The sequence below is a fragment of the Rhamphochromis sp. 'chilingali' genome, assembly GCF_963969265.1.
Source record: "Rhamphochromis sp. 'chilingali' genome assembly, chromosome: 15".
Taxonomy (NCBI): domain Eukaryota; kingdom Metazoa; phylum Chordata; class Actinopteri; order Cichliformes; family Cichlidae; genus Rhamphochromis; species Rhamphochromis sp. 'chilingali'.
In genome coordinates, this window is record NC_137942.1 from 36,544,264 (window position 1) to 36,558,428 (window position 14,165).

The 14,165-nt window shown below is 43.2% G+C and overlaps 2 protein-coding genes and 1 long non-coding RNA gene across 3 annotated transcripts; 2 read left to right on the forward strand and 1 right to left on the reverse strand.

The window, feature by feature from the left end:
- Positions 1 to 1,387: 1,387 nt before the first annotated feature.
- LOC308410948 (uncharacterized protein) lies at positions 1,388 to 3,645 on the reverse strand. The gene is made up of 4 exons (XM_080904619.1): positions 3,512 to 3,645; positions 2,442 to 2,590; positions 1,576 to 1,740; positions 1,388 to 1,498 (listed from the first exon to the last, which is right to left on the reverse strand). The coding sequence occupies exons 2-4, from the start codon at positions 2,496 to 2,498 to the stop codon at positions 1,409 to 1,411; spliced, it is 312 nt and encodes a 103-aa protein (XP_080760745.1). The 5' UTR covers positions 2,499 to 2,590; positions 3,512 to 3,645; the 3' UTR covers positions 1,388 to 1,408.
- A 2,177-nt stretch (positions 3,646 to 5,822) lies between these two features.
- LOC308410955 lies at positions 5,823 to 7,161 on the forward strand. Its single transcript, XR_013974319.1, has 2 exons — positions 5,823 to 6,062; positions 6,897 to 7,161. It is a non-coding gene; the product is annotated as an uncharacterized lncRNA (long non-coding RNA).
- Positions 7,162 to 8,860: 1,699 nt separating this feature from the next.
- LOC308411826 (protein unc-119 homolog A-like) lies at positions 8,861 to 10,765 on the forward strand (the record flags this gene model as incomplete). The annotated part of the gene is made up of 3 exons (XM_080905864.1): positions 8,861 to 8,870; positions 10,033 to 10,146; positions 10,671 to 10,765. The coding sequence occupies 3 exons, from the start codon at positions 8,861 to 8,863 to the stop codon at positions 10,763 to 10,765; spliced, it is 219 nt and encodes a 72-aa protein (XP_080761990.1).
- Between the last annotated feature and the right edge of the window lie 3,400 nt (positions 10,766 to 14,165).

Below are 14,165 nucleotides of genomic sequence, written 5' to 3' on the forward strand. Positions count from 1 at the left end.
AAATGGGTCAAAAGAAGGACTTGACAGGCTCAGAAAAGTCAAAAATAGTGAGATATCTTGCAGAGGGATGCAGCAGTCTCAAAATTGCAAAGCTTCTGAAGCGTGATCATCGAACAATCAAGCGTTTCATTCAAAATAGTCAACAGGGTCGCAAGAAGCGTGTGGAAAAACCAAGGCGCAAAATAACTGCCCATGAACTGAGAAAAGTCAAGCGTGCAGCTGCCAAGATGCCACTTGCCACCAGTTTGGCCATATTTCAGAGCTGCAACATCACTGGAGTGCCCAAAAGCACAAGGTGTGCAATACTCAGAGACATGGCCAAGGTAAGAAAGGCTGAAAGACGACCACCACTGAACAAGACACACAAGCTGAAACGTCAAGACTGGGCCAAGAAATATCTCAAGACTGATTTTTCTAAGGTTTTATGGACTGATGAAATGAGAGTGAGTCTTGATGGGCCAGATGGATGGGCCCGTGGCTGGATTGGTAAAGGGCAGAGAGCTCCAGTCCCACTCAGACGCCAGCAAGGTGGAGGTGGAGTACTGGTTTGGGCTGGTATCATCAAAGATGAGCTTGTGGGGCCTTTTCGGGTTGAGGATGGAGTCAAGCTCAACTCCCAGTCCTACTGCCAGTTTCTGGAAGACACCTTCTTCAAGCAGTGGTACAGGAAGAAGTCTGCATCCTTCAAGAAAAACATGATTTTCATGCAGGACAATGCTCCATCACACGCGTCCAAGTACTCCACAGCGTGGCTGCAAGAAAGGGTATAAAAGAAGAAAAACTAATGACATGGCCACCTTGTTCACCTGATCTGAACCCCATTGAGAACCTGTGGTCCATCATCAAATGTGAGATTTACAACACAGTACAGTACAGTACACCTCTCTGAACAGTGTCTGGGAGGCTCTGGTTGCTGCTGCACGCAATGTTGATGGTGAACAGATCAAAACACTGACAGAATCCATGGATGGCAGGCTTTTGAGTGTCCTTGCAAAGAAAGGTGGCTATATTGGTCGCTGATTTGTTTTTGTTTTGTTTTTGAATGTCAGAAACGTATATTTGTGAATGTGGAGATGTTATATTGGTTTCACTGGTAAAAATAAATAATTGAAATGGGTGTATATTTGTTTTTTGTTAAGTTGCCTAATAATTATGCACAGTAATAGTCACCTGCACACACAGATATCCCCCTAAAATAGCTAAAACTAAAATCAAACTAAAAACTACTTCCAAAAACATTCAGCTTTGACATTAATGAGTTTTTTGGGTTCATTGAGAACATGGTTGTTGTTCAATAATAAAATTATTCCTCAAAAATACAACTTGCCTAATAATTCTGCACTCCCTGTATATGTCATATCAAAACAAGCCCACACCTGCAGTTTCAGTTTTTCACTGGTGTTTCCTGTCAGCTGGTCAACCTCACATCCATATCAGCCAACCAAATGACAAGTTCCTCCCTTTGTGCTTCAAATCCCTCCCACTCTGAGACAAGGAGCTGAAAGAGATCGAGAAAAGAGTCAATTATAAAGAAGAGAAAAGTGAAACCCTCCTCAGAAGGTCTGACTCGCATACCTGCAGTTGACCTGTGATGGACTCCAGTTTGGCGTTCACGTCATCCCTCGCCGATGCCAACAGCCGAGTCTGCAGGGTGCCCTGGAAGAGCTCAGTTAATGTTCGACTCCTCCTGGTCAGGCTCTCCAGCTGGATGAGCCGAGGTCTCCACTCTCGCCGCTGCCTCTGAACACAGAAACACAAATTGCATCTGAAGCAGGAGGTGCAGATTTTTTTTTTGCTATTCTTTTCTAAATCCAGGCTAGATCACGTGGAGGTATTTGGAAAACTTTTTTGGCCAGCGGACAACTGTTGTCTTGCAGAAAGTCAAATCAAACATATGCGATACACAATCAATTCACAAGAACACATAAAAAAATAAGTCCAGTTCTTGCCTGATTTCAAGTGAAATCTGCATCAAAACAGGGTGACAGAAGTAAAACGAGAGCACAAAGCCTCACTTTTTACAAGCCTGCTATTACAGTTCTCCTCTATGCAGACGACTTTCCTGTTTTCAAGGCACAACTTGGATCTGCTGTACGAATCTTATGGATACACACTAAATGAAACAATAGTGTGCATGACTCCAGATTCTGATCCCTCATCCTAATATGGTCCCAACATAGCAACAGCAAGAAAGCAAATGTTGAGGCTTCAAAATACAAAGTCCATAAACCAATGGCTGACATGGGTTTTATCATAAGGGTGATAAATATACAGATTTCAGTCTGTCTTAGAGATTTGATGTTCATTTACCTGCAGATGCACTATACGTACCTGCTCCATGGTTTTTCACAACATTTTGCACATCACTATTTAATACAGGAAGTAGGTGAACTAAAACAAGTCATCGTTCTTTGTGAGAGGACCATATTAATGAAACCAACCTCAATGACATCATAGGGATCCCTAAAGATGCTCCTGCTGCTTTTCTTCCTCCTCATCCTAAGCTTCCTTCTCCTTGTCCTCGCCTTCCATCCAATTGTAATTCAACCTAATTGTGTTTCTCCCCCTCCTCTTCCTCATTTTGTTGGAGCTGTGAACACAATTAATGTGAATCTGGATTAATTTGTGCAAACAAGAAAAATCTACAGCTTTTTGGTCAGAGGTGCTCTTGTGATTTAAGCCGGGTAGAGTAGATTTATGTGTTGATGCTACCTGCTTCAGCTCTGGCTGCTGAGTGATATTTACTCCCTGGCTGGATTACAAACTTTAACCATGTGCTGAACTTTGGCCCAGCGTTGATACCTCTTGTTAGTATAACGACCTCTTCTTAGCTTGTATGTATGATGTATGATGGTGGATAAATGAAATATACAAAAAAATTAACTATATTACAAAAGAACATCTACCTTGGAAACATCAAATGACTGGAGCATAACTTGTCAACTAGTCCGAAACTAAGTTATGCAGGAACAGTCAAAGACGCACCTTCTCATGTCACATTTCTATTCATTTCTATATAATTCGATTAGACAATAAAGAGTTATCTAATCTAATTATTCATTCAAAACTCTTATGCATAGCTGTATTTTATACAGCTCATACAGAATTCAAAGTACAGGTTCATGTGAGTATTTAATGTACGGCTCAGATCTACAGAATTTCAGAGTTTCTAGAGCAGACACAGAGCTCACGTCATAACAGGCTTCAGGCGCCATTTTAGTGACTTTAACAATATATTAAATTTTAATTTCGGTCTAGCTGACATTAGGTTATGTACGCAGCACGCAATTGAACCACATATTTTAGAAGCCAAAGGTTCAAATTAGCTGGGAGCAGCTTCACTTAATTATAACAGTGGTTTTGTTAGGAAAACAGTTGGATACTAAATTGCGCTGACCTCAACGGCTAACGTATCTAGCTAATCGCTACTGTTAGCACAACATTAACAGCAAGCTACAATGACGAGTAACAAAAACAAAACAGTAATAAGGTTTTAATGAAAATGTTTTACCTTTTCTAACAGTCCCAGAATCCACAGCTTCAAAGTCCAGCAGGTACTGAAGACTGTTATCCGTTTCGCTGTCACCGTCCGTGAGTTTTTTTTCCCGAAGGTCAAGGCCCGCCGCTCGCACACTCTGTCTGCGCATGCGCATCCCAACGACTGACCCCCTCCGTCCGCTCCCGGGAGGTTATAGTATGACGTGTTCTCTCTCTCTCCCTGTCATGTATTTGGCTCGAAACACATATTAACAAATTGATCAGTGATGAACAACTACTCAGATCATTTACCTAAGCAGTGTGCTTTGTCAAAACGAAGTCTGTGTCCATTACACTGACATTCTGTTCTGCAGTTGTTATTTACTTGTATTTTATAATTTGACTTTACATACTGCTGGGTGGTTTGTAAAGTTTATTATTATCATTATGCTATATTTTCAAAAATATATAATAATCTCAAAAGTAATGCCTTGGAGTAGAAAATAGTAATGCTTTATTAAAATTTAAAACTAAAGTACAGTATTTGAATGTGTGTATTGTGTCTATTGTTTGCAATTATTTCTAACTTTTATTTGAATATTCAGTTTCCTACCATCTTCTCTTAAAGGGTAATTGCCAGGTATCCCGCCCTTCCCCTTCGCACACACATGCACACAAAGAAAACACACAGTATAATTCACAGCCTCATTATAGTGAATAAATATTTATGCCATTTACACCATCAAACTTAGATTTGATAAAGAACCTTTTGTTCTTTAAAGAACCATTTGTAATAGCTGAAGAACCATCCACAAAATAAAAAGGTTCTTTGACGTATGATGGTTCTTTAAAGAACCATGAAGACATCTGAAGAACCATTTAAGAACCATAATTTTTCTGAGTGTAGTTTTAGGCAATAAATCTTGTATACTGACATCTATTTCTCCAGTAGTTCATGTGTTCCCTTTCACTTTGTGTTACCCCTCACTCCAGTCGACACTTCGTTCTTAAGTGGGGCGTAACAGTGTGGTGTTCGAGCCACCTTCGTGCCTCAGCATTGCCATTAAAAAAATACTATTTTGGGTTATCATTTTATCATACATTTGCCAGCTCATCCAAACCAGCTTTGCACTAGTCATACAATCCTATACACACATTATTATTAAGCTAAATAAATCTTTTGTAATTCCCATCCAGTTGGTAGCGTGACTCCTTTCTTTGTTGTGGCCTATGAGCCGGTTGTAACACTGTAATATGTCCCATCAGAAAGAGAAAAACGCCATCCCCATCAGGAGGGCCCGTATTCACAATATAAAAGATCATCACAAATGTTTATTTTACTCTTGTTGGATTCAATTGAATTCAATTTTATTTATATAGCGCCAAATCGCAACAAAAGTCGCCTTCATAGATACAGAGAAAAACCCAACAATCATATGACCCCCTATGAGCAGCACTTTGGCGACAGTGGGAAGGAAAAACTCCCTTTTAACAGGAAGAAACCTCCGGCAGAACCAGGCTCAGGGAGGGGCGGGGCCATCTGCTGCGACCGGTTGGGGTGAGAGTGTCATGGTCTGCGGTGGGTGGCTGGAATTTCCATAAGGCTCCTGAACTGACCTGGGATCCACCCCTGGGCAGGGCCAACTCCAGCTCCCGCACACCTGGAGCCTATTGCAGGCAATCAAGCCAGAGGGATTTAAACCACACGTTGATGTTCATTCACTGCCAGTTCGTCATCAACACATGTTGGTAACAGGCCGTATACGTTAAGTTCTTGCTGTGATTCATCCTGTTAACACGACTCTCTTGTGCTACAGTTGCTGTATCCACCTTGGCTCACACTCCACCTCTGGACTCAGGATACCTAGTAATCATTCTGGAAATCTCTCTGTGCCTCACCTGCCTGGCCTCCTGCCATCACACTCCATCTGAAGCCCCGGATCTCAGGCCAGCTTTTCCACGCCGCTCAGCCTCCCCTGGATCTTCATCACCCCCCTCTCAACACTCCAGGTCCCTAACTGCAAGTAAGAATTGCTGCTCTTACAACTGGCCACTGCAGAGCTGCCTTCACTACCTACCTAACGGTGTGTTCACACCGAACGCGATGGACGCGAATAGAGCGTCAGGTTTACATGTAAAGTCAATGGAAAGGCGCGATGACGCGCGATTGCGGGTCCCGCGAAAATTCGGAAGCAGATTTGCGTCGCGAAAACGCCAAAACGCGTGAAACGCGCGTCAGTGTAGCGCGTCTGGCGCGTTTGACGCGCGAATAAAACCACGCGCGTGAGTTTTTGTGTTGCACTTTGTGCATACGCGCGTTTCGCGTTTACCGCTCGAGTTGGAAAAATCTGAACTCCAGCGTCAAATCGCGCCGCGACAACCAATCAGGAGCCTGGTGACGTGGCTGTTACCTAGGTCAAAGGGGCAGATCCAGCCAAAGCCTTTCATACTTCAATGGAGGGGAAGGCTAATCAATGCGGTAGCAAACAACTCGGAGCTGTACAACACCAGCTGCTTTCAGTACCGAGACAGGAATAAAAAGGACCGAGCTTGGAGGAAGATATGTGAAGAGATCGGGCAACCTGGTAAGTTCATTCATTTCTCTTTTGAAAGTTTTCACTGACCCGGGGAAGCCGCACAAAAGCTAGCAAGCCACCGCTATTTTCCCACTGACGTACAAATACCGTTCTGCTTTTATGCATGTTATCATTTAGGAATATATTTTATTGTTTATTAATAAACAGCACACAGTGGTCCCGCTGTTCATCCGTCACTGCTTTGCTTTTTCGCTGATTTTTTATTGCACAGTACAGCATTGCATTCTGCAGCCTGATTGACAAATCTCCTGCGCTTGCCAAATTTATCACGTTTGGTTTTGATAACCATCGCGTCCAATAGAAAAAACAGCACAAAAACACCCATAACTATGAGCCTCATTCGGAAATAGACACCTGCACCGTGAGGGAAAAAGGCGCACGAAAGTGGCGGGCAGATGAAGACAAACCGCGGCATAATAATACTTTTACGTTTTGCAATCTACAAAGGTTTGCACTTTGAGAATCAATTGTGAGAACTGTGACCAGGGGCTAGTTATTCTGAGAACCCCTGCAATAAATGAGGGACCACTGTCTACTCTACGATTATTATATCCAACCTGTTAACATTTAATACTGTATTGATAGAACCAACTGATTCTGCAGCAGAGCATCCCCAGTCCCTGAGCTCCTGCTGCTGCACCCACAGATATGTACAGCAAGCACTGATACCTTTTTAGTCGGTGGGATTGCCTTGTGATCACCTTTACTAAATATCTACAACCAATCTGATTATATCCTGTTATTGTTTTTTTTTTTTTCAATGTTGAAATTAAAATCTAGTAGCAGCCTTCTCATTTCTTTGTGTTTTGTGCTGTTTTACAGGCCCACAGAGGAGGACGGCTCCGAGGCAGATGAGGGACGGGTCCCAGGACGGTCCATCGGCGGTGGAGCTGGCCATCCTGGAGTCCCTGAAGAGGCCACACCAGTCTCCAATGGAGCATTTCCTCCTCAGCCTTGTTCCTGCTCTGGAGAGCAGCTGGTCCTTTTTATTCCTGTCTCTCTGTAAATTCTTATATTTTATATATTTATGTTTAATGTTTTTCTGTTTGAGACTTTTAATATTATTTTAAATAAATGTTTATAATGACTAATGTCTCAGTTCTACTACACAGCAAATGTTGGCACACGACTTGACACATGTAGACTTTATTTCATATTATACTAATGACAAAATATACTGATACAGTGGGATGCAGAAGTTTGGGCAACCTTGTTAATAGACATTATTTTCCTGTATAAATCGTTGGTTGTTACAATAAAAAATGTCAGTTAAATATCATACAGGAGACACACACAGTGATATTTGAGAAGTGAAAAGAAGTTTACTGGATTTACAGAAAGTGTGCAATAATTGTTTAAACAAAATCAAGCAGGTGCATCAATTTGGGCACCACAAAAAAGAAATGAAATGAATATTTAGTGTATATCAATGTGTGTGTCTCCTATATGATATATGGGGTGCCTTTGTCTGGATGTGCTTCCCATCCAGAGCTGCACAGCACAGAGGAAAGTTCCAGCGCTCCTGGAATCCCTCTGTGATGGAGCGCCAGTCTCCAGGTGAAGGCACAGCCATGAAGTCGTCCACTAGACAGTCCCAGATGGACGTCGCTGCCTGGGGGGTGATCTGGCTCACCGTGGACACACCGACTCTGAAACTGAACGCGATGGTCCTGAAGGAGTCCCCGGTGACAAGGAACCTGGACAAAATTGTTCAAAATTAGTATTATGTGTGCTGCAGTTACAAAATACATTATTCAAATTCCAAAATACTTTTGTGATGTCAGATTTAAATCACAAAACATGAATCTTACATAAAACCTTTTGTAATTATAAGGATAATTACAAAATGTATATTAGATAATATCTAAAACAGTTGTGTTTTGTTTTAACTTTAACATATCATAATTTGATTGGTAGCAACTTTCACAACTACAGTGAGCCAATCACTCATAATTCCTAAACATGTCAATCAGGTAGGAATGAAGTAAAACATTAATAGAAATAAAGAGTTGTGTGTTGACATGTAGCCCTTTCCTTGCTTAAATCATTAATATTTTTGAAAAATTAATCTGTGATAAGACAGCTTATCAAGATAGAACCATGTAACTAGAGATGAACCAAACTGTTCACAGTTTTATCTAACTCTGTTTTAATAAAGGCTGTGACCCCTGCTATAGAGTCTGACAGCTGCAGGGATTATATACAAATATTCAACTATCCCAGAATTAAACCAGGTCTAAATAAAAAGGAGTGAGTATCACTACAAAGGTTAACTCAGTGGTCCTAATGCTACAGTTTGATATCAGCAAACACCGAGCGCATACATTGATGTGACACCACAGCCATGCTATCATTCAAACACTGATAACAGCATAAATCGAATTAAATCGGGACTTGATGAGAGCTTCTGAGTATCACTAGAAATATTATAAAGAGTCGTCTCTGTACCACAGTTTGCTTTCAGTAAACACCGACAGCATTCACTGTTAGCATAGCACATCCATGTTAGCAGTGTATAACTGGATGGATTAGCATATTAGCACAGATATCAATAAAGGACTACCGTATTAAATAGTTTTACTAACCTCAGGCAGACGGACAGGCGCTCTGCAGGTGGGATTGAGCGTCTGTAGTTGGTGTCTAGGCGGGCAATGCTGGGACCGACGAGGGAAAGCAGGTCCTCAAACTGGCCGACGGTGATAGCGCTGGAATCGGCCGTCATCCAGGCGCAGCTCCTGGAGCAAGTGGTGAAACTCACCAAACTGCTCATGCCTCTGGAGGACCTGATGGACCCAGGTATGGCGAGAACGTCTTTTACGCTGCTGCTCTGCTTTCCACAGTACATAGAGAAGGGAGACTCTCTCTTCAAGCGCTAGCTCGATAGCTGCCATCTTGCAAAACCAGGTCTGGCACAATTCCCTCCCACATTCCTCCCACATTTCCGGTTCACGCGCGTCAAAATATCATATTTTGACGCGCGATGGATTTTTCTTGGACACGCGTTGAGACGCGAATGTACACGCGTCAAATTAGGGGCGTTTGGGGCGTTTTATTCGCGTCCATCGCGTTCGGTGTGAACACACCGTAACTCCTATATCCTCTTCCTTCAGTGTGACTGTTCCCCACTCAGCTCTGTTCCGCATCTCAGGCCTCATTCCCTCGCCATAGCCACGTTCCCCAGGCCACGCCGCACCAAGACGCCACGTCTCGTTGTTTTTTTGTCTTTGCCACGTTTTTCTCTTGCACTTAAACCTAATAAATTGTTGCATCATCTGCTGTCTCCGCTCTGGGTTTCTGCACCTGAGTCCTGTTCAGTACCGGCCACCCGGCCACGTGACAGAGAGAAGGAAGACAGGATAAAAACATGCTGTGGAAGAGAGACAGAGGTTAATAACAGATATGATTCAATGCAGAGAGGTCTGTTAACACATAGTGAGTGAGAAAGGTGACTGGAAAGGAAAAACTCAATGCATCATGGGAATCCCCCGGCAGCCTACGTCTATTGCAGCATAACTAAGGGAGGATTCAGGGTCACCTGGTCCAGCCCTAACTATATGCTTTAGCAAAAAGGAAAGTTTTAAGCCTAATCTTAACAGTAGAGATAGTGTCTGTCTCCTGAATCCAAACTGGAAGCTGGTTCCACAGAAGAGGGGCCTGAAAACTGAAGGCTCTGCCTCCCATTCTACTTTTAAATACTCTAGGAACAACAAGTAGGCCTGCAGAGCGAGAGCGAAGTGCTCTAATAGGGTGATATGGTACTACAAGGTCATTAAGATAAGATGGGGCCTGATTATTTAAGACCTTGTATGTGAGGAGCAGGATTTTGAATTCAATTCTGGACTTAACAGGAAGCCAATGAAGGGAAGCCAAAACAGAAGAAATATGCTCTCTCTTTCTAGTCCTTGTCAGGACTCTTGCTGCAGCATTTTGGATTAGCTGAAGGCTTTTCCTGTGGCAGATTACCTGTGCTCACCAGAGGACAACATCTACAACATAAGCTTCTCTCGGTTTAAAATCAGAGATCTGGGAAGTGGAACAGTCATCCTGGATATTAAAAAGGATTGCCCAGCAGGTACTTTTTTATTTCCTGTCTTTTCATGCAGTTATAGAGAAACTCAATTAGTACAGAAAAAAACTAAAATTCCAAAAGCATTAGTATAACAGCAATCAATAGAGGCTGCATTAGTTTGTACATACAGCCAACATCTAAATACTGGAAGATACAGTATTTTGTGATACACACCATATGTAGTTCTACCGTCAGTTCAATAAAAGTATAGTGTTTTGTTCCTTTAAAAAAGCCAATGACAGCGGTTCCCCCTTAAGAGAAAACTTGACAGAACAATGTTCAGAGATGAATAGATATACAGTGTACCCGTTATTAAAAGTCAGTTTGATTGGGTGTTACATTACAACTAATGGTTTGATGTAAAACATTAACAGGTTAATGAGAGAACATTTAGTGGTAAACAAAAGCTATGTTTAACAACAGCAAAGAAACACATTTTGTTCATAGAGGAGAGGTGTGAGCAAGATTCACACATACATATACCACATATGTGATGTACTTTTTTTTTTAAATGTTATTTTCCTCAGATATTCAAACCATCATTGAACATGATGCCAACAGATTCCTCCGGTACCACTTCTCCCCTGCTTTTCTCACCCTAAGAGAAATAGGAGCTACGTAAGTCCGAGTTCAGTTATTTTTATTATTTTTTTATATTTTCTTCTATAATAATAAAAGCACCTTTCAAGACAACCAAAGACACTTAACAATAGAGTAAAACACATAATAGAACAATGAAAAAATGAAAAATTCGTAAAGTCCAGTTCATCATTAAGCCTTTTTAATTATTTGAATAAATAAATCTTCTGTACATTTCTAGATATTTTCTCTTATATTGTCTTCCTTGTCACCACAGTAAAATGTTATTGCAACTTCGTGTTGTTCAGTTCAGTTTTATTTATATAGCACCCAATTACAACAATAGTCATTTCAAAGCACTTTCTATTGCAAGATAAAGACCCTACAATGATAAGAAAATAACAATACTAATTCTAACTACAAATCTACCCCAATCACAGCTACAAATCTTTTGGGGACACATGTGGAGGTGTAATGGAAAATCTTAAATACAACTGCAACCACCAGGTGAGCGAGTCTTTGAGTGAGATTTATTAAAAGGACAAAAAGAAACACTGCAGTGGAGAAAGCATTCAGATGAAACACTAAGCACTTTTCCGAGGAAGGACACCACCCTGAACCATTTTATATCTTCCCAGAACAAAGAACATTCCACAGCACATCATATAGCTCTATAACTCCAGTCCAGCTCATCCTCGCCCCTCTCCCACTCTAAGAAAAGTTACAACCACCCATCACCTTCCCCAAGAGCAGGACGTCTGGAGACCTTCAGGTCTACAATGCACCCTCTGTGAGGTGCAATAAAACCTGAGGCCCACTCGTGATAAGATACCACATGCATTCATACAACTGGTGTCAGGAGTGATCTTGCTATACTTTTTTTTTTTTTTTTTTTTTTCTTTTTTTTTTCTTTCTACGAATATCGTTGCACCCCTACTATTTGGGCACAAGCATCTAATGCAATGAAATAAAATAATAATAATTGCCTATTCTTTTTTTTTTTTCTTTTTTTTTTTTTTTTTTTTGCCTGTCCCATTTGGTTCTTTAGCCATCAGAATTGTTGTCTGAAGACCAACAAGGATACCCAATGGATTTACTTTGCCAAATGGAACATCGTGGCATTGCCGTATTGGTCCATTTGGTCGATCTTTGTTTTTATTATTTATTATATTTTATTTTCAGATGTTACAGACGGGACAGACATGAGTGAGGGATAGGAAAGGGAGAAAGAAAGAGGAAGGAAAGGAAAAACAGAAGGGGAGAGGGACAGTGAGAAAGGGGGGGAGAAAAAAAATAAAAATCTCCTGGATCACCTGTTGAGAGAAGAATAGAAAACAAGCAGAAAAAAAAAACAAAGCAACATACTAAACACAACACCATCGCATTAATCTAGCTAAGTGTAAACAGCAGTAAATACTAAATATTCAATGTTGTTGTGCAGCACGCAGGACAGATGTGCTTCGAAGTAGCAGCCAAGAAAGGTGTAATTTGGGTCTACGAGCAGTGAACACCCGTGTGCATACCTGTGTGGATCCGCGCGCTTGCATTCCAAAGGTTTCTCCATGTAATGATCTGCTAGGGAGTGTGTGGGGGGGCCACAGCCCCGTCCTCCGGGGTGTGAAGCGGGTATGGAGGAGATCAAAACTCCAGACATCCAGAGGCCCCCAGAACACAAGAGACCAAGGAAGACCAACAGAGGGGCAGCCGCGCCACTGTTCCAGTAAGAGCTGAGGAGAGTCCCAGATGAGGGCTCACTCAGCAGCCGCGGAGCAGAAGCCAGGGGGAGTTGCAGTGACGCGCCCATGAGCTCCGCCGGCCCCCAGCTGTGCCTGAGTGACCGAGCCCCAGGCCGAGAGGCCGGGGGCACCCAACCTCCGAAGTGGCCCAAGCGAGCCCTAGGCTCCAGGCCCCGATAAGCGGCCGCCAAGGAGTGAGCCGGTGTGTACCTGGACGCCCACCCCCAGACACAAAGAACCACCAACGCACCGACACCTGAGGGAGTCCGCCACTGGCAGGGGAAGTGGTGGTGGGCGGAGATAGGCCTCCAAACCTTGGAGGGCCTGAGGTGTCCCCAGAGAGGTGGCGTCTGATACCCAACCTGACATATAGACACAGACATACAGGCACACACAGACACAAACATCCATTCCCCCCCCCCCCCCCCCCCCCCCCCCCATGCTCTCATATGCACTCACTCCACACTCAACCAATGTGGAGACAGACATAAAGAGACGCTGTACACACGATCACACTCCCCAAGCGTACTCTACAAACCGGGTCTAGGTACCCTTGCCCCTGGAGGGGGGAACTGCACCCAGACCCAGGTGGTGTTACCCTTTTCCCTGCGGTGGGGGGAGGCAGACCACCCCGACTCCGTAGCAGCAGGGAGGCCCCACACCCCAGACCGCAGTCGGACGGCCAACTCCTCCTAGCCCTCCCGCTCCAGCAGGCCGCAGAGAACGGGGGTGGGAGAAGACTCCAAACCTCACTCCACCCGCTCATTGTAGTGTTGATGCATGTGTGTTCTAAGGTGCAATTAAAACCCAGGAGGGCATGGAGCTACCTGCCAAGGAGCAGCAGGTAAGCGCATAGTCCCTCCTGCTAGCCCTCAATGTCTAAGTGTATTTAAAATTGAGAGGTGGGCAACGACGCCAGGGGTGAGGTGTACACCCTGATGGTAATTTGGACTCCGTGATTGTGCCCACCCCCAAGATCCTATATGTATGTGTAATGAGAGTGTGAATAATGTGAATGTCTAAGTTGTGGGATAAAATTGAGGCAGAGGCAGCTAGAAGGGGACAGAGGGGGGGGTAGCCTCCTCTGCACCCTGGTGACATACCCCTACTCCAAGGCCCTGCATGTGTGGGTGGTTGTGGTGGAGCGGGAAGAGGGAGGCAGCTGGAGATGGGGAGGGAAGGAAGGGAGGGGCAGGTAACCCCTCCCTGGGGCCAGCTCCCCCGATCTTGCTATACTAAAGTGAGAAAGTGATTTTATTATTACCAATGTGACATGATTAACATATGTGATCAATACATAGAATAAAAACATTTCCAGTACAGAGGTTAAAAACTTGGATATTTCAGTTCAGTTTTCATTGTATAGTGCCAAAAGCACAACAGTTGCCTATATACAGAGAAAACAATCCCACGACTCCCTGTGAGCAAGGACTTGGCGACAGTGAGAAGGAAAAACTCCCTTTTAACAGGAGAAAATATCTGGCAGAACCAGGCTCAGTGAGGGGCGGGGCCATCTGCTGTCACCTGTTACTGTCATCGCTCTGGACCAGCATTTTGACTTTTCTGTGTTTTGGTGACTGTCATGTGTTATTTAGGTTAAGTTCTGAGTTCATCCTTATTACGTCTCTGGGTACATTTGTGATCACTTTAGTTCTTTGTGTATTTGGTTCCCCTTGTGTCTTTGTCCTCTGTGTCCCTCTCTGTGTG